At 39.9% G+C, this 25,231-nt stretch overlaps 1 protein-coding gene across 3 annotated transcripts in view; it reads left to right on the forward strand.

Moving 5' to 3' along the window:
• Positions 1 to 25,231, forward strand: part of LOC137571837 (uncharacterized) — a 330,761-nt gene that overhangs the window by 216,064 nt on the left and 89,466 nt on the right. For all 3 annotated transcript variants that reach the window (XM_068281532.1, XM_068281533.1, XM_068281534.1), the window contains exons 62-69: positions 1,966 to 2,115; positions 3,315 to 3,389; positions 5,303 to 5,473; positions 6,006 to 6,158; positions 12,096 to 12,200; positions 12,282 to 12,448; positions 13,474 to 13,660; positions 17,940 to 18,047. In XM_068281532.1, coding sequence (XP_068137633.1) covers positions 1,966 to 2,115; positions 3,315 to 3,389; positions 5,303 to 5,473; positions 6,006 to 6,158; positions 12,096 to 12,200; positions 12,282 to 12,448; positions 13,474 to 13,660; positions 17,940 to 18,047 — 1,116 coding nt within the window. The remainder of the gene's footprint in view (positions 1 to 1,965; positions 2,116 to 3,314; positions 3,390 to 5,302; positions 5,474 to 6,005; positions 6,159 to 12,095; positions 12,201 to 12,281; positions 12,449 to 13,473; positions 13,661 to 17,939; positions 18,048 to 25,231) is intronic.

A 25,231-nucleotide genomic window follows, 5' to 3' on the forward strand; every position in this document is an offset into this window, starting at 1 on the left:
ACATCTGTTACGAGCTACTATATTACATATTACCAAAAAGCATAAAGTTGGTCAAAAGGAAAGCCATCAGAATGCATGCACTGTGTATTCTGACAGCTTGCTGCATATGGGACCATGTATCTCCTGTCCAGTCCAAGTGCACATGCTACCCTGTCCATTACAATGACCATATGACTGTCAGAACATGGCCAAGGAGCAATGAAAGAAGAAAGCCTTGTCTGATGAATTGGTTTATTTGACCTTTAAATTCCTCAAATCTCAATCCAATTAAGCATCTGTTGCATGTACCAGACAAACACATCCAATCCATAAAAACCTCACTTGACCTGGTGTCTGATACCACAGTAAAACTTTAGAGGTCTTGTGGAGTCCATGCCATGATGAGTGGAAATTGTTTTGGCTGCACAACAGAGACATAGGCAATATTAGTCAAGTGGTTTTAATGTTTTGTCTGCTTAGCATTACATCATTTTTTATTTTTTATACCAAAGAACATTTATTGAAGTTGAACATAATACGTTAATAACCATAAAGAGCAGACATGTTATGTGATGGGCAGTGTAAGTTTATCAAAACTTGTAGTAAAGTTTATCACCTACATAGGAAGTGAAAGCAAACATTTATGCAAGTGCATAAATGGTTTTGTAAACGGGTAAATAGGCATATAAATAAGGAGCAGCTGTAGAAAGCCAGGGAGGTGATCTAAACCACTGATTTCAGGGTGTATTCATAGAGTAGCAGTCTACAAACTTGACACTCAAAAACAGATTTCATTAAAGAAAACCTGAACTGAAAATTAAAAGTCAAAATAAGCATACACAAGTCATACTTACCTTCCATGCAGTCTACTCCTCAGTGTCTTTCTCCTGTCCCGCATCCTGTTTGTTCACTGTGATCAAGGGAATTTTCTGTCCTCCATTTTGAAAATGGCCATTACACATAACAGCTTTCTGGTCAGCACACAGTTAAACTGTAACATCGCCCACTTGAGCCATAGGGAAATATGGACATTACCTGGTACATCAGTTTTCCTCTCAGATATAACGGACAGCAACTGATATTTTACTGACAGCAACTGATATATTTCAGATCTGACAACATATTGTCAGAACTGGAAGGGATTATTGTCAGAAGAAAATGGTGAGCTTCTAAGAGGAACTGATGGCAAGGTAACTATGTAATGTTCATTTGCAGTTACCTCGTGTTTATTTTAAATATTTTTACTCAGTACAGGTTCTCTTTAATATGTTAATTGCCTTCAATGTAAGTATATGATATGGACTGAAGATAAAGTACTGTATATTCCTGCGTATAAGACTACTTTTTAACCCTTGAAAATCTTCTGAAAAGTTGGGGGTCGTCTTATACGCCGGGTGTCATTGATGCCGGGTGATACGCCCTATCCTGTTACCGCCTCTCAGATCTCCCTGCTGAGGGAGCGCAATCTATTTTTCCATACTGCTCTGATAAACAGGTAGACAAGGAGAGCTGACCAGTCTACTTAAGGAGAGTTGACCAATGCAACAAGTCAATTGACTATATACTGTTATATACTGGGTAACATATACAGTACAGCACCCGTATCTGTTCATACACAGCACCAGTATACGATTTTTTTGATTTTTATTTTAATTTGGTGTGCGTTGGAAGAGGGGTAGTCTTATACGGCGAGTATATCCCAAACTCTATATTTCAACTGGAAAAGTTGGGGAGTCGTCTTATACGCCCAGTCGTCTTATACGCCAGAATATACGGTACATTATAAGTTTTGTGTATAGTGCTCTACAAGAGATATATTTAGATAATATTTATGGATTAGCAACATTCCAGCATGTGTCTGTATTGCATTAAACATCTAAATAACAATCTCATTAACATTTTTAAGCTTACATTTTTAAGTTGATTTGCTATTGTACATTTATGGTTACAACCCCTGTGACGTTAAGTATTAACATTTTCCTCCAGCTGCTAAGAATGATTCTGGATGATAAAGTTTTGGTGGGGCTAAACAAACCTTTTGAGTGGCAGACACTGGAAGGAGTCCTGGTCAAAGCTGCAATGAGCCTCCCCAAATATGCCAACACAACACAAAGAACAGCTGCTCAAAGGCTACTGGTGAGATCAGTTATAATGCGAAATAATGTATCTCCTTTTTTTATGTCACTGTATCAGTCTATCTAGTAACTACTTTCTTTACCTATCACAATCAGGTTTTTCTGTTCCTTGCAGCAGTTAAAAAAAATAGTAAAATAAAAATGAACCTCAGGCAAGTTGCAAAACACAAATATTTATAATGAAACGACTCACACTTTGTGCAGAGAAACATTCAATAAAACTAGAATTCACGGTGGATCAGGCAACTGTGCTGGCAGCATTATTGAGAACACTGTATTGTCTTCTCCTGTGTGAGAGTTCCTCTATAATGGGGGATAGTAATTTATGGAGATTGGAATGGAGCAGCTGGGACAGGTGAGTTGCTACAAGGCAACTCAGCTACTCAACATGCGGGAGCCATAGGGAGCAGTCAGAGTACCTGGGAGGTTCGGTGGTGCTGGCGCCCTAGGAGCTAACTTTTCTTGGGGGGAGTTGGGGGCCCTCCCAAATTAATTTTGCTCCAGGGCCCTGTGTGGCTTACATTGGTCCTGCTTGTTAAGTTGAATTCTGACTTGAAACTATAATTCCTATGTAGAAACAAGTAATCAGTCAAGGGCAGCTAAGCTGTACATATTATTAGAATTAAAGGCACACATTGCTTCAAAGTACCAACTTTATTTGAAATATAATTATTTGAAATATTTCAAATGCAGTGCAACTTCATGCTTTGGAAAATGAGCAACAACCACTGCTGTGTGCAGTAGTTACTCATGCAGGGAGATTACATACCTGGGCTGTTGTGCTGAAAACACATGAAACACAATGGTCAGATTTCAGACTAGAAGAGTAATGCAGATTGGGCTTATTGTGAGCTTGAGAAAGTCAGAGCTGGTTGTAATTTGAAATGGAAAGGTATTTTTTTCCATAACATTAAATTATGAAAACATTGGTAAAATACTGGCTGGGTGGCACTTGCACATGTCAGGATGGTCCACTTTTCCTTCCTTTTCTACAATAGGCTTAATCATTCCAGGGGAGTTACTTAGAAAGTGCAATTACCAGATAATCAGGACTGCAGACAGAAAACCTCTATTTCTTACAAAGCGATTAGCACTAGTCTCTTTCATATTGTTCTACTTAGTTTCAATCTGTAGCCATATTTTGTCTTAAAATCCTATCATTTATAGATTTACATTGATCTCTTCCAATTTTCTTTGTAGCGTCATTTTTCTGTGTTTCATCTGCCAAACATTGAGGGCTCTCAGCTCCAGCAAGTAGTGTTCTCTATATTGGAGGTAAGTGTCAACCATGCAGTCTCTCTCACTAAGGAGAAGACTAAAATATGGCTTGTGTACTTTACACATTAACTACAGTATGTACAGCTCAAATGAAAATGAAAATAATTTTATTGCACTGTAAGGCCCCTTTTACACTTAACAGTTGCTCTCAGTTAAAACTGAAAGAAAACTGATTTTAAAAGTAATGCCCATGTTTCCTATGGTACCGTTCCTTCTGCACACATTTTAACTGAAAGCTGTTTCACAATGTACTGCTATGGAAACAATGTGTACTAACGCACACTAACACACACACTAAAGCATACCAACGCATTAAGTGCAAAAGAGCCCTTAGAGTATTTATTTTAAAGTTTATCTGAAGAATTTCAGAAATGGCATACCTTTAATAGTATGTAATGTGCAACACCATGTGTACTACATTTGGCACTATGACATCATGCCAAACTCCATGCAGAATCGGGAATGGAGACATGCAGGCCTTTTCTTATCACCATGGGCTTAATGCTCAAAAGTTTGGCAATATTGCCATGCACAGACGGCGCACGAAAATATTACCTGTACTACTGGCAGTGTGTGTGCTATTAGTGAGGCCCCCGGTACTCAAGTAGTGCAAGTGCTGCCAAGGTTACCATAGCAACAGATGTGCTACCCAATTACTGCGGAAGCTGGATGTGCTCATAGTGCAACTTTGCGCTACCCAAGTACTGTGGAAGCGAGATGTGCTCATAGTGCAACTCGCAGTACACACTGCCAGTAGTAAGGGTAATATAGCCATGCGCTGTCTGTGCACAGCAATATTACTGCACTTTTGTGCATAAAGCCCCATATCATGTACTGCACTGGTGTGAAAAGAACACTGAGTGTGTGCCTCATTTCTGTGTGCCCAGTTTCAACTGTTCTGATCTGTGTCTGGTTCTCACCTGCCCCATGCCATTAAGTTCAACTCCTTGCTCAGTTTGATGGTTAATGGTTCCACTGCCTTACCTTCATTCAAGCCCTGATACCTAGGTTTCCAAACCAGACACACTGGTGTCAGCTGGCTTCAGGACTATTACTGCATCTCTCCCCTTTACCTCAGAGAATGCGTATCTTAAGACACCAGGACATAATGGTATATGCAACCATAAAGTCAATCATACCTCGAAAAACGCACTGGCAAAACCCAAGAACCTTGGTCCCTCTCACAGCTCATGTCTAAATCTAACTGAGCTGATGACACAGAGATTCCACCTCCCTAAGCTAGCCATAACAGTAGACTAAGCAAGGAGCTTCTCATAACCTGCTAGAAGACCTAAATGTCATGTCACTCTGGCGTACAAGATTTTACCATCTTCAATTGAAATTTGGATATTCATGATAAATCCTTTCCATTGCTTGCATGAAATGTTAATTCCATACATATAACCAAGTTGCTGCCAACAAGTCTGCTAGCAGTCTTGTGTGGTTTCTTGAGAAGAAAGCTGAGGATTGCTTACCTTGCTTGGTTCACTGTCATTTACACTGAATATAGAATGAGTTCTGTTTCCTTCTGTGATAAAAGAGAAAAGAGAAGTGCTAGAATCAGATTGCAGTGTGGCATAACATGATCTCAGAACAACAAAGCCCATAACTTTAGCTATAATTCTTGCTTGGAACTTGCAGCCTGGTGGCACCAGGTGGTAAGGTGGTAAATACTTATAAGCAGTGTTTTAAATTTAAATGATGTAAAAATTTTAATTTTTTGTTAGTGTACTGACCATAGAAAGTAGATAAAAACATAAAAATGTACATCCATTCCATTGAATCCGTTATTTAATGATCATGAAAATTGGATGCGTGTTGGGAGGTGTACCAAATTAACAGAAATGTAAGCATTATTTGTTCGTACAGCCTGAGCTTGCATTGAGACAAAACACACTGTATATTTACAGGCAAATATGGGTGACAAGGATGGCCTCTCCCTACAAGAAGATCTCCAGCTATCTCTGGCAAATGCCTCATACCATCTTCTGCAATCTGTGAAGACAGTCTTAGTCCCATCATCTACACCAGGCAGACAGCACTACCAGTTCTCTTTAAGAGAACTCACCAGAGTATTCCAGGTAATGTCTAACTTTATGTAAAATGGTTCAGAGACCTGTGTTTGTAAGAAATGCTTTTCTAAAAAAAAATCCTTTAAAAGGTTCAAACCAAGGGTTTAGCAATAACCATAGCAGCTGCTTTGGGTCCCTGGATCAGAGGGGGCCCAGGTGGTACTTAATGTATTCACTATTACATGAAATTTAAATTAATTAAATTGCCTCTCCCCATGAACTATGTGCAATGTTGATTACATCAGAATGTAAATTGCCCAATTAACTCATATCCATACGGTAGGGGCATGTGGAATTGCTTAAGAGGGCTCTGAGGGCCCCCAGAAAGTTTTTCTATGGGGCCCCATGATTTCTAGCTACACCACTGGTTTATACCTATTTTATTATTTGTCTAGTACTATTACAAACCCAGACTTATAAATAGATTGATGTAACTTGTACAGAACGGCAATGCAATCAGATCATTCATTTTTTTTTTTGCATCATGTGATATTACTGTTAACAGTATCAGCACTTGAAAATGTTATGTGTTATATTGTAGTCACTGCGGAAACTGTCCAGTGAAGATCGGGAAGACCATAGCATTGTTTTGGCCTACTGGCAGCATGAAGCTCACCGGGTTATGCGAGACAGAATATGCCGATATGCTGACATCAACTGGTTTGACTCAGAGTTGACTAAAGCAATAAAAGAGGTGTATTTCTTGTTATAACTGATACTACATGATAATAACATTATGGTCGTTTTGTTAAGAGCTAGAAAAGAAGACCTATAAAGAATAGCACCACTCCAGAGTATAGTTTCAAAAATATGTATACAAGCTACAAGTTACAAGCATATACCCTTCAAAAATATATATTTAGTGTAACTATGACAATATACATACTGTATATACCATGAATAAAGTGCTATAGAGCAAAGAAAAAACTCACAATCCTGTATCAAGAATGTGCCAAACTGCATATGAACAAACAAATAAACCTAGGAGCAGTCTATATTGATAAAGTGCATAGAGAAATAGAAAGCGTGTATAGAAGATACTTAGCCCAGGAAGGGTGAACAGGTATGCGCAGCGCAGCAAAGGAGTGACTGGGATCCCCTCAAGACAGTCCCACTAGTTCTGCGGGCGTCACCCTGCTTTTCAAATGGCCTCTATTCTTTGAAAGTGGGGAGACACCCGCGGAACTAGTGGGACTGTCTTGAAGGGATCTCAGTCACTCCTTTGCTGCTTGTTGTGTTTAGCTGTCTTGTCCATTTGTTAACTCTAGAACCTCAACAGAAGCAGTGTTTGAGGAGGTATGTCTTTCTTTGTGGGAACTGGCTAAACAAAAAGAAAACATTATCCACCATGCTAGCCAAGAGAGTTATGTAAGTTGTAAAAACAATACATTGCAAAAATGATACAGGAAAAACAAATCGTAATGCAAGCTTTCATGGAATTAGTCTACTTCTTCAGGCATATTTTTAAATGTTAGCTGATATATAGAGCAAAATATATATATATATATATATATATATATATATATGTGTGTGTGTGTGTGTATGTGTATATATATATATATATATATATATATATATATATATATATATATATATATATATATATATCAACCTTGCTGACACCCTGTCACTACCATATCACCTGTAGCAGGAGGGTGTCAGCAAAGTTCATATAAGAGGCAGCAGACATGCAGAATGTGTAAAATGCAGGCTCCTGCTTGGGTCTTTATTGTAATGGTTGCCAGCAGAACATTAACAGGAAAACAGAGGCCCAGCTGATCATCTGATATACCCACTGCAGTCACTTACTGACAGGCATTACAATCTTTCTCTGAAAATAAAGCATGGCAATCCACAGTTCTGCATGGGTCAGGCACAGCTTGCCACCATACACACCCTCCTAGACAGCATCAGGATTACCCTGTAATTTTCCAACCAGGTGCACTATAACAAATCTGAAAGAAAACCTGAACTGAAAATTAAAAGTCAAAATAAGCATACACAAGTCATACTTACCTTCCATGTAGTCTACTCCTCAGTGTCTTTCTCCTGTCCCGTGCCCTGTTTGTTCACTGTGATCAAGGGAATTTTCCATCCTCCATTTTGAAAATGGCCATTACCCATAACAGCTTTCTGGTCAGCACACAGTTAAACTGTAACATCGCCCTCTTGAGCCATAGGGAAACATGGACATTACCTGGTACATCAGTTTTCCTCTCAGCTATAACTGACAGCAACTGATATTTTACTGACAGCAACTGATATATTTCAGATCTGACAAAATATTGTCAGAACTGGAAGGGATTATTGTCAGAAGAAAATGGTGAGCTTCTGAGAGGAACTGATGGCAAGGTAACTATGTAATGTTCATTTGAAGTTACCTCATGTATTTATTTGAAATATTTTTACTCAGTACAGGTTCTCTTTAAATTCAGTAAGAACAGAAACCAAGTCCAAAGCATGAAAGATAGCAGGATGTATCTAAAGGAGGGGGTACCTCAGATGTTGAACATTAAAACAGTTGTGTCTTACTGCCTCTTAAAGGACCACTATCGTGAAAAAAGTAGGCAGTTAAAATCTGACTGAAGCGATAGGTTTTGAGCCAGTCCATCTCCTCATGGGGGATTCTCAGGGTTTTCTTTGTTTTCAACAGCATTTCCTAAACAGCAGTTTAACTGACAAAATAGTAAGATACCAATCAGCCTCCCTAATCACTTGCACACTATTTTGTCAGTTAGACTTTACAACTGCTGTTCAGGAAATGCTGTTGACATTTGGGACCACCATTATGAACACCACAAACATGCCCAGTAAGTCTCATAAATCATTGAGGGGGGCATGCTTCTGGAACTATACACCCATCTTGCATATATGTTTGCCAATATAAGAGAAATGACATTGACAAAGTAGTAGAGAAAACATTTGGAGCAAAGCTTCAAAAATATTTAACAGTAATTTATTTTCCTTTCCAGTTTGGACACCTTTGTGAGAACAGTGATTGTATGTACTGCACATAAAATTCCCATTTCGTATCAATATCTTAGTCCGGTTATTAGTTTTCTTTTGTCAATACTTATTACAGACCACCACACTCCTAGTTGTTGAGGCCTCTTTTATGGTCAGCAAGCATTATAAGGTTTTTAAATTGGGATTATCAGTGAGAATAAGCAAGTTCTCACCATCTAGATATGTTCTGACATTGGGTAGAAGTAGAAAAATGAAAGTAAAACTGTCATGCTTTGATCTCCTATAAGACTTTCTATACACCAGATCATTCTGATTGAGTTAGCTTTGAAAAAAAGCTGCAGATGGGCAGAACCCCTTTCCCAAAATTTTGCTGTCAGTTTGCTTGAGTCTGACAAACTGACTATAGAGAATTGAGTCAATTATACGCCAAAGGTGAAAGCTGCCCTGATACAATAGTGCGTTAGTACCTATTTCTTTTCTTTGTCCACTAGAACAAAGCATGCCTTCTTTGAAGAAACTTTTTTAAATAAAAAAAAAGTTTCCCTATTACCTGCAATAGACATGATGCATACACTCACAAAACAAATTAGCGAATGTGAAGGGACAGGAATTCCCACCTTGCTACAAGAAATCTTTTGGAAGCATTATAATACTGAACAAGTATATGAAACATGATATGTTTCAAAACAAAAAGTTAATCATGACAGATGAACTTGATTTAATTAATGTCCTTCCCTGCTTCTTTAAGTATATTGCCATCACCCTTGATGCCCATTTTATGTGCCAAAGGGTGTCATATGTTGAGAACATTTGTCAATAAAGTCCCAGAAAATAGTCCAAATAACTGATCAAGGATTCTAAGTGCAAATAATTTTCTGACACAGTTGGCCTGCCTGGAGGCAGTGTAAGAATATTGTGCACCTTCTGCAATAAAAAAATGACATACTGGATTTTATTTTTGGAAGGCTAGTTATAAGTTTTAACCCGGGTTTGTACTCAAAAAACCCTTCAGTAAGTTATGCAGGAGGGATTGCAGTTGTTTAGAAAGACAGGCAATGGATTTTTAAGAAACAGAATATTATTGTACCATTGTCTTGTGGTTTCATGTTATAATATTCTTGAGACATCACCACTAGGTTTCTCTTGTTTACTTTTTTTGATAATGATGTTGTTTTGAGAATTTATAGTCTAATGCTCATTTATTGTTATTTGTACTATTTGGTATTTTTTAAGGATAAATCAGGGACCTTCCAGGACCTGCTCATGGAAGATCTCAATGCCTGAGCCAGGTTCAGTGGGAATTTTTTGTCAACTTACAAGTAGTAAATTGGCTTTTTTTCCATATTATGGTCCCAGTGAATCAGGCAGCATAAAAAGTCCAACCCACAAGTCAAATGAGTACCAGGGAAATGATAATTGCACACTGAGGGTCTTAACAGACCAGCCCTTTGGTTACACAGTACAGATACATATCTTAAAGTTGCTTAACAATGTTAAAATTAGAAATAGTCCAATTTTGGATGCTTCTATATACAGTTTGTTGTCTGCAGGCTACACAGAACGGCAGTTCACACCACGTGAGGAGGTCTTTGCTGATCCCCCACCACTCCAAAAGAAATTGCGGCGTGTGGTGTAGCTATCCCCACACGGTGGGTATGCACAACGTGACCACTAACAATAGCTGAAACACTGGTAGAACTGTGTAGCTACAAATAGCCATGCTTCTAGCAATGCTATTGATACTGGACGCAGACCCAAAAGGAGAGAGGTGGCTCATGAACAACAACTACATGGGTGCTATATACATATATACAGTGCTAGATGTTGTGCATACCCACTGTGTGGGGATAGCTACACCACACTCCGCAATTTCTATAAAAGTGGTGGGGGATCAGCAAAGACCTCCTCACGCAGTGTGAATTACTGTTCTGTGTACCCCGCAGACAACAAACTATATATAGAAGCATCCACACTTAGACTACTTCTTATTTTAACATTTTTAAGTGACCTTAAGATATTCATCTGTACTTTGTACCCAAAGGGCTGGTCTGTTAAGACCCTCAGTGTGCAAGCATAAAAAGTCCACCTTCTTTCAAGAGTTTCTCAATAATGCAGAGTCTAAATAATGATATTTTGGGAAGAAGCCCAACGTTAGTCCCCTGATTTGTTTAATAGACATAGCCAGTGGCATGTCCATGGCTAATGCAGTGGAGGTGAAGGTCTTAAATCAAACTTTGTACAAACTCACTGTGAAATAATTTAAATGTTTTTTCTATGGATGTAACCTTAAAAAAGTTGTGATATGAAAAATACCATTTTGAGGCTTTTGTAATTATAGAAATGTGATTGAGTATTATGATGAGGCAAGTTCATGGATGATTGGACACAGGCTCAGATGGAACATGCTTTGAAGTTACGATCTATTGTTCTAAAGAAATCTGAGCTGGCATATAACAAAGTCAATGAGCATATAACACAGTCAGTGCTGTTATTCAATCCTGTGAGGAAAGCTTTGCTCAAACAACAACAACAATAACACAGCAAGATCAGATTTTTAAGAGGATTGTAAATCAATTACTTCTGCTGCAGAGAGAATATCAGAGAGAGAATACTTAGGAAACTCTTCAGATATCAGGAGAATTTCCTATCGGGGCAGGGGCTCAGCTCAGCTGGGGTCAACGTAAAAAATGGTCAGAAACAGACCTTACAGAACTGAATGGATGACTGATAAGTTTATAGCAGTGACAAACCAAAAAGAGAGTGGAGTGTACTTGGAGGGTCATATTTAAATTCAACTTGTGCCTCTGACCCTTACGAGTTGCATGGGGGGGGGGGGGGGGGCAGGGTGGCACACATGAAAAAAGTTTCCTGGAGGAGGCAGAATTTAGCAGCACTAAAAGAAAATTGAATGCCACTCTTATGGAAGAAGTTCTCCCTCTGTACCTAATTACCTAGGAAGTGGTGGACATTTGAGGTCCCCTTATTATCAAAGTGTATCCTTAAATTCCAGCATAAGTTCCCCTAGGACCTACCTCCACATATGTTGGGTAGTTACTCCACCTTCTGATGGGCACAGGAGGTTGTGATGAGTCCCTTGTCCTTTACATGGACAAGGGGGCTTTGTAAAAGGTAGGAATGCTTTCTGCCTTCCTATTGCAGAGTCACCCCCATGCCATGGATCCTGCATGCTGCTATTGTTCAGGCATCAGAGCCTCCTGATGTCTTGCTAAGTTGTTCTATCAATACAGAAAAAAGTGAAACAGTAAGATATACAGGATTGCTAGGCTGGTGTTAGGCATAGCTGGGAGTGAAGTTAGTGTTAGATGCAGCGGTAGTGTATGTAGGGGTAGTAGCAGTGTTATGTGTAGTGGCAGTAGTAGGTTTAGTGTTAGGAGTAACGACAGTAGGAGTTGAGAGGAGTTTGAACATAGCATTTCTAATAATTTAATATTGGTAATATAGCATTACCTATATTAATACTATCTGCTGCTACTCATGCCAAACTCATTAGGATATAAACTAAATGTATGTGTTGCACCACTCAGTTTAGCACAGTGGGGTTTTCCAACCCAGTGCACCAAGTTGTTATCAACCAGACTTTGTTTTTGCCCTATATTGTGAATGGATCAATTTTCTATACTGTAATTGTTTTGTGTGTGATTAGTTTTTTCCAGATATTGCAGCACTTTCACTCCCCAGTATATTTACAACATTCCCACTGGAAATGAAATTTTCTCATCAAGCAAGCACCGATAACAAAGGTGTCAAGGTAATAAATACACCATTTTAGACAGTGTATATTGATTACAGTCCTGTTCCTATAGGCTTTTCTACAATCTTTTCTTCTTAGGTCTTGCTGCAGTCTCTAGCCAATGTTGGTGATGTGCAGAATTTCCTGAAGACCACTGTACAGCATTATAATGAGGAGCTTGGGCACCAAAAGCTCCACCTTGAGCTATCTGAGAACGCTGTATTACAAGTAATCCGGATACATAGGATACTGTCTTCTGAGAAAGGGTAAGCTACATTGTACTGGACCACTGCTGCTCAGCTATGTTTTTTTTCTGCATCATAATCTTGAAAATGTAACGTGATAAACACTACCTCTGTGAAAGGTAGATATAGATGCAAACAGGAATGTCATGAAGTTTAACCAACAAGATAAGAGTGCAAAACTTTTAGCCAGATATACGGTAAGTAATAAGAGAAATATGCTTGTTACAAGTTTTCAAATAAGCATAGTTCATTTTGAAATTACTAGTGCTAGTACCTGAGTATAAAACACACCAGCTTCTAAACATGAATTAATCAATGCATCAATTAAAAACAGAATAAACTGGAACACAACCAATGACTGACAGAGAGAGTAAATAAAGAGAATTAAAAAAGTGTGTGTGTGTGGGGGGGGGGGGGGGGGGGGGCTAGAAAGTCTATCTCTCCTAACAAAAAATACAAGCAGTGTTTTCTGTTTTCTGTATTCTTACTAGCATTTAAGGCTGCATTAATGGGATAAATAAATAAAAAATTGCAGCCTATGCAACCTTGGTAAAATGTGCCACAGTTTAGTGAAAATCCAGATTTTAATGTATCGTCACCATGTAACATAACAATGCTATTGTGTTCAATGTGAACCCTTCAGTGAGGGATATTGTATTACTATGAGAAGTCAAAACTCTTTTACAGTAAAAAAACATTTTAGGACTTCCTGGTGGGGTGAGTATAGTACAGGCATGTGCAAACTTGGCCCTCCAGCTGTTAAGGAACTACAAATCCCACAATGCATTTGCCTTTGGCTGTCAGACTCCTGCAATGCATTGTGGGACTTGTAGTTCCTCAACAGCTGGAGGGCCAATTTTGCCCATGCCTGGTATAGTAGAAATGTTCCATTTTTATTGCCGCTGATAATTCATCTACACCCATAAACTCTGTATGTGTAATTGAGTGTATTCTACAGCTGGCTATGGCTAAATTTAGATTTTATTAGATTTTCTTAATTTGAATATATTTGTAACTATTCTATTTTTTTTTTTTTTTGCTTGCAGTGGCAATGCTTTATTAGTGGGATGCATGGGGTCTCATCTTTCAACACTAGTGAAACTTGCTCTTTACGTTGCTGACACACCTTTACATGCAGTGGACACGTCTGGGCACAGTAACTTCATCAATAGTTTGAAATCAGCGATTCAGATCTCTGCAGTTGAAGGAAAGCCGACAGCCATTTTACTAACTGTAAGTTTACAATACCTGGGATGTGGAGGTGGTGTGTTACCAAACTGCAACATTTCAGTAGAAATCTAACTGCTTCAATTGTTCTATGGATGGTGTCATTTGGACTGACTGCTAAAGATTACAACAAGTTTAGCAACCTGATCACTCTTTGCAGTGGCTTAGTTTATAACCAGGAAACCCCCAATTCTCTAAAGCAGGGGTGTCGTCAAACTCATTCACATAAGCAACCAAAATCTAAGACACGGTCTAAGTCATGGACCAAAGATTCAACATTTATTGAACAGTCTCAAATGAAAGGACATAACTTTAGCGAACATGAGAGGCCAGCTCCTCCCCCTTCTGCAGAGTAGCGCAATGGAGAAGTTTATTATTTATCTGCCTCATTACTGCTTAGGCAGAAAAGATGAAGTGTGGCCTGTGGCAAGATGCTAGCAGCATGAGGGTTTTTTTTTCTTGCCAAGAGGAGATGCCTTGGTAATTTTGCTGAGGATCAAAATTACCATGGGGCTCCCTTTCAAACTGACAGTGTATCGACCAGAAACTGTTACCAGTGTGCTCCTCTGGTTGGGAAGGCAGTGGGCTTTTGTTGTTTTACTGCTTACATTGATGCACATTTAAAGCTCTGGAGGGCAACATAAAATGGCAAGGAGGGCCACATTTGGACAACAGGCCTTGTGTTTGACACCTGTGCTCTAAAGAATCATAAAACCCTGATGCCACCCCTCCGGTGTGATGCCACCTCGCCGGTGTATCCATGCAGTTGGGGGTGGCAGGTTAGTGCAGTGGTTGGGTTGTGTGCCCGCAGCTGTGTGCCCATGCATGTCTCATGCATGCTTGTCCATACAACATTCGATTAGTATCATGCTTGCCAATGGACAACTTTGTGATGTTTTCAGAGTAGCTTGGCAATGCTGCAAATTTAGTCTATTTTATTCCTCGTTTACTTTACCATCATATTTTCTGTCTTATTCACTGTTCAGTTATTTTAATAGCTTAATTTAGCCGTATCGTAAAAAATATTGTGTTTATTTTCCATTCAGCTGAAAAGATATTCAATGATGTCAGAGAACTAAATTAAATTTGCTGTGATTACGTTAATTACCATCCTTTTTGAAGTTACTTTGGCTCTTTGAACGGAACAAATGGCTGATTTGTGTGTAGAAATGAATGTCTTCTGTTGCCATAGTATTTATCAGTGCGTGCTGTGTGCAGTCAGGGTCATGATTACAGCGTGGGTAAAGGCCAGCTCAGTTGTCTGCTATTAGCGTATTAGTCTCAAACGCTGATCTTATTAATCTGCATGAATACAAAGCAACATTGTTTAATGGTTCTCAGAAGGTCTTGTTTGTGGAGCTACATACATTCTCAAATACATGACCCTACTGGGACCCTTTTCAAGCATTCACGTGTTATCTATGGATAGAAATACCTGACAGCATCACCAAATCACTTAATAATTTTGGAAAAATAGCACTTTCTTTGCGCCAAACATAAATAATTGCTGCTCTTAAACTCCCTGATGTGACCTACAGGCTGAGAAAAACAAAACATGGTCTTCAGATGCCAGGAACAGTCTGTGCCCTTCTCATCACTAGAGACATCAAACAGATTACAAAAAGTATGTTGTTTTCATTCAGGCAGACCCGGTAGATGAAATTATAACAGCAAGATAACTACATGCAGATGATAAATAATTGCTTGATCTAGACATTTTCAGTCTCATGAGGCAATGACAATTAGTGTTGCTGTTTGGATTTGGAGATAGATTCTTTCAAAATATCGGTCATTTAGGTAAAAAAGGTCAGAACTGAATATCAGGTGTGTTACCAGGAAAATTCAATGGCTAGTCCTAAGTGTTCTGGTCTACCGGAACACCCATTCAGTGGCCAGAGACAACAATGTACATACCACAGTTGAGGTGACAGACATCCTATTGGTCCCATTCAGGGGTAGAATATAGCTTCCATTCTCCACAGAGGTCCATTTAGGGTAAAAACGATTTGTACTGCTATGGAGGGATTATAGTACAGCTAGGTCTATGTTGGCTCGTCAGACAGGATCTTCCAGTGTTACTGTAGAGCTGCATTGTAAACCGCTCATCATCCTTACTGCTTTGTGCTGTCTGTGGACTTTATTCTTCTAGATTTGCTATAACAGCATATTAACAACTGAGCTGCTTGCCTGTGTAGTATAGTCATTACTACTTTTACCTTTTCATCTCCATAATCGATGCTTTGTTCTGTGGGCCCAAATTAGACCAAGCTTTGGGCCGCACTGCTGCTAGCCTACACATTATAGTCTTAAACAGCTTTCACTTTTCATCAGCAATGAAATTGCTTTATGCTGTGGAGCTGTTCTGCTTTTAGGTCAAGCATGGAAGTTACAATTCAAAGCAATTAGTATCTTATCTTTTATATTTGATCTGGACGGAGGCAGTTACATTGTTAAAAAATGTAGCAAACCCAATTTTTGAAAATGCTCTTCCCTTGGAGGCCTTCCCTCCAAGCAACAAAATATTTATTATTTCTGGTTTTAGTTTTAGGGGTAATAATGCTGTATATATTGGATACAACTCCGCGAATGTTCTGAGCAATTAAAGGCTTTTCCAACAAATTCAACCTTTCTGTTTCTCATATCAGAAAAGCATAGACTGTATATATACTGCATTATACCCAGGAGAATAAATGCAAATTATTACTATTTCTACAAGGCCTCTTTCACTCTATACGCTAAAAAACTGAAGCTTTTTCACAATGCACTGCTATGGACTGGAAAAAAAAGCATTAACATGCAAAGCATAGCTAGCAATGCATTAAAATAAATTAAGTGTTAAAGGGCTCTTTTGCCAATAAGAGGTGTCTACCAGTGTGCATATATTGAGAGGTTGAGAATTGATTTGACTTTAGCACCCAGCCTTTATTTCTACAGCATTGGGTGCTCATTCCTTCATCCTTGGACCAATAATGTGGTCTTCTACCATGGCCAATCCATGCATTAGGTCCACACCATCACTATCAAAAAAGGGCGGGCACCATAATCTAAATACTTGCTTTGCTCTACTTGTCCTTTAATGTGATGATAACTTCACCGACCAATAGGGAATATTAGGAGCCAAACTCAGATTATTATAACTTCCACTTAGACTTGTTCAATTTTTCCTGTAAAACTGGCCAAACACTGTCAGATCTGGTTATTAGGAGCAGAACCAGATCATCCACAAGTCAACCTAGGCAGATGCCTAAGGCTAGGTGGCTTTAGAGGGGCCTGGCTGGCACTTTCTCTGATGAATTTGCTCACCTCACCTCATCAATGAAAGCAAGGTAGCGTGCAGGGGATGCCAAAGCTGATATCGTATATGGGGCCTGAATTCACCTTTATCCATTCTTAATTAGGAAGCAAATAATTAGACTTCAATGTTAAAACTGAATTTGAATATAATTCCCTGGACTTTCCTGGGATGCTAGCAGCCAAGCACTGTGTAACGTTTGGCTAAAATGCTAAAATGCCTATGTTTTAAGAATATGATACAGAGTTGTCAACATTTTAGCTAAAATTATTAAAGAGTAGATGGTTTCAACTGAATTTGTAACATATTAAACATTTTAATGAATGTTGCTCAAAATCATAGACTAAGTTATGGATGTCTTATTTGGCCATTGAATACCATATGACCATAAAGAGCTGTCACAGCTTTTGCCACTTAGAAGCTGAGAATATACTAATAGCTTTCAGCAAACACTGAAAATTATGTCTTAAGAAAAAAGGGGTTTGGTACTGGCTAAAATAGAAGCATATTTATGTTTTGACAAATTACAAGACCTGTACCTACAAATGTTGGCTAATTTCTAAGCTGTGCAGCAGAGGGCAGTCTGACTACAGTATATGTTTTGGAAACCCACAGAGCATGCAACATCCTTTCCCCTTTTGCATGTGTGCATTTGTGCGTATATATATATATATATATATATATATATATATATATATATATATATATATATATATATATATATATATATATTCATATATATAAACAGGACCCTGTAGTTGTGAATTTCTGTTGTGCACAGCCTGTCACAGCCTTTTTTACTTAGTAAAAGATCCTTGTTCATGATTCATTTTTTCCTGGTCTCAAATTACCATCACACACCACAGCAAATTAATCCAATCCTTAATCACATATCACAAACATATTTGAAAAACAAATATATCTATATCCTACTGCATTGTATTTGAGTTTCTAGTTCGTATAGTAATGCTGTGTTGTTATATTACATGATAGGCAGAGGAGTTGGTAGATGAAAGCTGTTTGGATGCCATTAACAGCCTGTTGGCGTGTGGAGAGTATAATCCGCTATTCACTACTGAAGAAATGAATGATCTCCTGCAGGTAGGTGCCCAGAATGCTGCTGCTTGCTGATCTTTTTTCACCTTTACCACCTGATGTGAGCTATAGAGGAGCAGGAACAGTCTTAGATAAAGGCCCTGTGCAAAGGGGAAAAAAACGAATGAAGGGCCCCTTACGGTTTAATACTTTACAGCAAACTTGTGAGCTCTACAGTTCCTGCATGTGGGGGCCTCTAAGGAGCTTATTGTCCTGGGCAATTGCAATTAGACACTATGAAAGCACTGGCTCTGGCCCTTAGAAGATTTTTTGTTTGGGTAAGGTGTTGATGCGCACATGTGACTTCTAGCAATATAATGTTATGGACAAATGCGAAGTTAAAGAGGAACTTCAGCCTAAACAAACATACTGTCATTAAGTTACATTAGTTGTGTAAGTTAAAATAGATAGGTAATATAATCTCTTACCCACCCTGTTTTAAAAGAACAGGCAAATGTTTGATTTCATGAGGGCAGACATCTTTTTGGTTGAAAGAAGGTGACAGGGAGCATGAGACACAGTTGCAACTGTCCTGTGTGCTGATCACCCCTCCCAGTGGCTAGGCAACGTGAATAACAACATAGGAAATCCCATCATGCTTTGCACAGCATGAGGGAAAAAAAGCCCAGGCAGTTTTCTTTGATGGGTGGAGCTTAGCTAAAATGATGCTTTGGTAAGAAAAACAAAGTTCTGATGCTGTGAAACTGTTAAAGAAACACCAAGCCTTTTCAGTTCTGCTGAGTAGATTTTTAGTCCGGAGGTTCACTTTAAGGATGCCCAGAAGGAGGGGAGGGTAACTACTATGCAAGTGGTGATAGACACCAGAAGCATTTTACAGTGAAATCTTGAAGCCCCCTTTAATATCGAAGGGCCTCTGATGTCTGCCTTTCCCCAGATGAAATGGGTATAGGGGTATAATAAACATTCCCAAATGTTTCTGAAAGCCAAGACACACAGATACCATTAACCTCTTCAGTACCAGCGGCCTATGGCCCCTTAAAGACCAGAGACTGCTGATACCAGAAACTGGCGCATACAAAAAAATTGCCACACTAAGGCTCCCTGCACATTGCAAATCCCTTTTCCGATTCCGTTTCCGATTTTAAATTCCGATTTTCCCTGAATACATTCAACAGAAAAACGGATCAAAAAATGCAGCATGCAGTAAAGATTAAAAATCGGAATCGGATGTAAAAACCAATTAAAAAGCGGAATCGGAAACGGAAACGCATGCAGTGCGCAGGGAGCCTAAGGCCCAGTTCACATTAGCGTTAAAAAGCAGACCGTAAGTGGAACGGATACTGTACAAATGGAACGGATACAAATGGATCCAATGTTAACCTATGGAACCGTTCACATGTGTCCATTCGTATGGATCCATTCCGTATGTTCCTCCGAATAGACTGCAAATTTGCTGCAGTACCAATTTTTCTGGACCGATGAGCCCAGCGGACCGGAAAACGAAGCTTAAACAGACTCAGAGATGAGTTTTACTGCAGTTTTTTTTTACTTTCCCAGGTCTTCCTTCAGCCCCATAAGCATGGATGTGTCCCTCGCCATCCTCTTCAGTGCCGCCGTTCTCCCACAGTCAAAACCCAGTAAGCAGCTCAGCTGGACTCAGTCTGACTGAGTGACGTCAGCTGAGGCCTTCTACGCTTGCGCAGAAGGTCTACGCATGCTCAGGTCCGTCACTGACGTTATTCAGACGCTTACCGGGGAAGATTGCGGCTGAACAGTGGCGCTGAGGAGGACGGCGAGGGACACATCCATGCTTATGGGGTTGGAGGAAACCCCGGGTAAGTAAAAAAACTGCAGTAAGACTCATCTCTGAGTCTCTTTAAGCACTGCATTGGAGGCAATAAGAGAACAGAACATTTCTTTACACTAGTGAAGAAATGGACCGTTAAGGGGCAAAATCTACGGGTAGTGAGGGCCTGAGGATGTGGGGATGCGACCAAGCCATACCTGAGTGGGCGGGTAGGTGAGGGAGGGTGCAGCAGCAGCCCGGTGACTAGTCACATGACGCATGTAGTCACATGACATGGAAGACTGGAAGAAACCCTCTCTACGCCCGGCTGCAATGAAGAAGACGGCTGGGTAAGTTTTGCTGATGCTGATGCACCCTCCCTCACCCACCCGGCTGCTGCACTCTCCCTCACTGCAATGGAGTAAAAACTGATCCTATTGATTGGTGATCACATCTGTTTTCACGGATCCGTTTGCCAGTGTGGAATAAGCCTTATGGATCCGGTGAAGCGAAAGACCGGATCCGCTTTACAAGATCCATTTGGCTTAAAAATACAGTGTGAACTGGGCCTAAATTGCCGCTACCGCCATTCACGCCGCACACCCACCGCCTCAACCCACCCACTTCGCCGTTTCTATGATGGCAGAGCTCTGTCAGCCGGTCAGTAGCCTATTTCATTGGCTCTTGCCACTGTGATCGATGTGGACCAATGAGACTGGCTCAAATTGGTGACAGGGTCAGGAGCCAATGAAATCGGCTCCTGACTAACTGAAGGAACTCTGCTGTTATACCCACAGCAGGAAGAGTGAGCTGTGGTGGGGAGAGAACGACGCGATTGGTGGGAGTCGCAAAAGAGCGCAGCAGCGGTGAGTGAAATCTACGCCTTGGCAGGAATAACAGCCTCTAAACAGGACATAGATTTCAATCACCACAGTCCAAAAGTTGTTTAAGTGTACCTAAAGGGGAAAAAAGGGCCTCTAGGGGGTATTTACCTCTGGAGGAGGAAGCCTCTGGATCCTAAAGAGCCTTCCTCAATCCTCAGCAGAGGTGATCCAGCTCTGGGACCCCCAAAGATCCGCTTGTTGGCACTTGTTAGGAGTCTCGTGCAGGCACAGTATCAGCTTCCCCTTAGGATCCAGCAGAAATAGCCAAGCCCAATTGGGCCCGATCTGCAGTAGAATAGAGCCGATCAAGCTCAACTATTTCTGCTGGAGTTCAAAGGGAAAGCCACTAATGCGCATGCGCGCAGCGGCATAAGTTATTGTTTTTGTTTTATTTCTTGGGGAGCTGCCAGCACTGGAATAGAGCTTGGGAGAGGGGAAGCCCCTCTGTACCTAAGTATTGTATTTTGATTTACATTAAAATCATAGGTTGGCTTAAAAACATTATAAATCATTGCTTTTTATAAATGATCCCATTGCAATATTCTTCTGATCTTTACAGAAATGTTTTGGACACATATGCCCACACAATGCATTACCACTATAATACTGAAACATCTTTAATGGCTGTCTATTGGTCCACTGATCTGGACTAATAGGAATCCTTGAGGAGGATTCTCATTGGTCAGATCATTGTACCAGTGAGAAACCCTGGTGGAATTTACCAAGATGCTTTTTGCTTGGGTTCTTTTTTCTTCTCTGCTCTGTAGATTACAGAACATGGGAGTAACACTGTTAAAAGCTTTTTATTCTCTCACCAAGGTGTCCTATTGGCCTCTTGAACTGACCAATTAGAATCCTTTCTGCAGGTCAAGTCTTTGCAGACATATTAACTGGTTTTCTACCTTAACTGACCTTAAGCTATATTAAATTATTAGATTGTAAGATTACCGTAACTAAAGAACACTGATGCTAAGCAGAAACATATAGATTTTAATGCAATCTTCTCCTTACTATCAATTTTAGAGCAACTGTAAAATTGAAACAATTGTTTGAATGCTTTAACCACTTGAGGACCTAGGGCTTTCTACCCCTTAAGGACCGGCCACTTTTTTTCCATTCAGACCACTGCAGCTTTCACGGTTTATTGCTCGCTCATACAACCTACCACCTAAATGAATTTTGGCTCCTTTTCTTGTCACTAATAAAGCTTTCTTTTGGTGCTATTTAATTGCTCCTGCGATTTTTACTTTTTATTATATTCAGCAAAAAAGACATGAATTTTGGGAAAAAAATGATTTTTTTAACTTTCTGTGCTGACAGTTTTCAAATAAAGTAAAATTTCTGTATACATGCAGCGCGAAAAATGTGGACAAACATGTTTTTGATTAAAAAAAACCCCATTCAGCGTATATTTATTGGTTTGGGTAAAAGTTATAGCGTTTACAAACTATGGTGCAAAAAGTGAATTTTCCCATTTTCAAGCATCTCTGACTTTTCTGACCCCCTGTCATGTTTCATGAGGGGCTAGAATTCCAGGATAGTATAAATACCCCCCAAATGACCCCATTTTGGAAAGAAGACATCCCAAAGTATTCACTGAGAGGCATAGTGAGTTCATAGAAGATATTAATTTTTGTCACAAGTAAGCGGAAAATGACACTTTGTGACACGAAAAAAAAAAAAAAAAAAGTTTCCATTTCTTCTAACTTGCACCAAAAAAAAATGAAATCTGCCACGGACTCACCATGCCCCTCTCTGAATACCTTGAAGGGTCTACTTTCCAAAATGGGATCATTTGTGGGGTGTGTTTACTGTCCTGACATTTTGGGGGGTGCTAAATTGTAAGCACCCCTGTAAAGCCTAAAGGTGCTCATTGGACTTTGGACCCCTTAGCGCAGTTAGGCTGCAAAAAAGTGCCACACATGTGGTATTGCCGTACTCAGGAGAAGTAGTATAATGTGTTTTGGGGTGTATTTTTACACATACCCATGCTGGGTGGGAGAAATATCTCTGTAAATGACAATTTGTTAATTTTTTTTACACACAATTGTCCATTTACAGAGTTATTTCTCCCACCCAGCATGGGTATGTGTAAAAATACACCCCAAAACACATTGTACTACTTCTCCTGAGTACGGCGATACCACATGTGTGGCACTTTTTTGCACCCTAACTGCGCTAAAGGGCCCAAAGTCCAATGAGTACCTTTAGGATTTCACAGGTCATTTTGCGGAATTTGATTTCCAGACTACTCCTCACGGTTTAGGGCCCCTAAAATGCCAGGGCAGTATAGGAACCCCACAAATGACCCCATTTTAGAAAGAAGACACCCCAATGTATTCCGTTAGTAGCATAGCGAGTTCATAGAAGATTTTATTTTTTGTCAAAAGTTAGCGGAAAATTGATTTTTATTGTTTTTTTCACAAAGTGTCATTTTCCACTAACTTTTGACAAAAAATAAAATCTTCTATGAACTCACCATACTCCTAACGGAATACCTTGGGGTGTCTTCTTTCTAAAATGGGGTCATTTGTGGGGTTCCTATACTGCCCTGGCATTTTAGGGGCTCTAAACCGTGAGGAGTAGTCTGGAAATCAAATTCCGCAAAATGACCTGTGAAAGCCTAAAGGTGCTCATTGGACTTTGGGCCCTTTAGCGCAGTTAGGGTGCAAAAAAGTGCCACACATGTGGTATCACCGTACTCGGGAGAAGTAGTACAATGTGTTTTGGGGTGAATTTTTACACATACCCATGCTGGGTGGGAGAAATATCTCTGTAAATGGACAATTGTGTGTAAAAAAATAAAAAGATTGTCATTTGCAGAGGTATTTCTCCCACCCAGCATGGGTATGTGTAAAAATACACCCCAAAACACATTGTACTACTTCTCCCGAGTACGGCAATACCACATGTGTGGCACTTTTTTGCACCCTAACTGCGCTAAAGGGCCCAAAGTCCAATGAGCACCTTTAGGCTTTCACAGGTCATTTTGCGGAATTTGATTTCCAGACTACTCCTCACGGTTTAGGGCCCCTAAAATGCCAGGGCAGTATAGGAACCCCACAAATGACCCCATTTTAGAAAGAAGACACCCCAAGGTATTCCGTTAGGAGTATGGTGAGTTCATAGAAGATTTTATTTTTTGTCACAAGTTAGCGGAAAATGACACTTTGTGAAAAAAACAATACAAATCAATTTTCCGCTAACTTTTGACAAAAAATAAAATCTTCTATGAACTCACCATACTCCTAACGGAATACCTTGGGGTGTCTTCTTTCTAAAATGGGGTCATTTGTGGGGTTCCTATACTGCCCTGGCATTTTAGGGGCCCTAAACCGTGAGGAGGAGTCTGGAAATCAAATTCCGCAAAATGACCTGTGAAATCCTAAAGGTACTCATTGGACTTTGGGCCCTTTAGCGCAGTTAGGGTGCAAAAAAGTGCCACACATGTGGTATCGCCGTACTCGGGAGAAGTAGTACAATGTGTTTTGGGGTGTATTTTTACACATACCCATGCTGAGTGGGAGAAATAACTCTGTAAATGAACAATTGTGTGTAAAAAAATCAAAAGATTGTCATTTACAGAGGTATTTCTCCCACCCAGCATGGGTATATGTAAAAATACACCCCAAAACAAATTGTACTACTTCTCCCGAGTACGGCGATACCACATGTGTGGCACCTTTTTGCACCCTAACTGCGCTAAGGGGTCCAGAGTCCAATGAGTACCTTTAGGCTTTACAGGGGTGCTCAAAATTTAGCACCCCGCCCACTTGCCAGGACAGTTAACAAACCCCACAAATGACTCCATTTTGGAAAGAATACACAACAAGGTATTCCATGAGGGGAATGGTGAGGTCATTGAAAATTTTATTTTTTGTCACAAGTTAACGGAAAATGACACTTTGTTAAAAAAAAAAAAAAAAAAAAAATTCTGCTAACTTGTGACAAAAACTAAAATCTTTTATGAACTCACCGTGCACCTCACATAATACTTTAGGGTGTCCTCTTTCCAAAATGGGGTCATTTGTGGAGTCTGTCCTGGCATTTTAGGGTCTCTGCAATCATTACATGTATGGCCAGTATTAGGAGTTTCTGCTATACTCCTTATATTGGGTATACAAGTAATGCACTCTGGGCTGAAAGGAAAAATGAACGGCAAACATACCTTGCTCCACATCAATGGCAGTGATAACCTCAGGAGAGAGACACCCCGTGCCACCCTGCACTCAGGGTGAGCCACCAACTTATGTGACTGGGCCTCAGAACTTTAGTATACAGCATTATGCCTGTAGGATACAGCAATATGCCTGCCAATAGAGATGACTCTGTGTGGCATTAAAGCATCATCATAGGCCCAAATCACATATAAACCGGGGGTGTCCACACTCAAGGGAAATTCAAACATGCCGTCTTATATCGCCAACCCAGGACAGATCAGCAATATCAAGCATGGAAACCGATCCTTCTTCCCATTTTTATGCTTACCCGTTTGGTCTTCAAGCTTACCTCTCCTCTCCCTGCGACAATGTGCGAAAGACCACTGAGTGTGTGCCTAC

The sequence above is a fragment of the Hyperolius riggenbachi genome, chromosome 4 (assembly GCF_040937935.1).
Source record: "Hyperolius riggenbachi isolate aHypRig1 chromosome 4, aHypRig1.pri, whole genome shotgun sequence".
NCBI classification, from domain to species: domain Eukaryota; kingdom Metazoa; phylum Chordata; class Amphibia; order Anura; family Hyperoliidae; genus Hyperolius; species Hyperolius riggenbachi.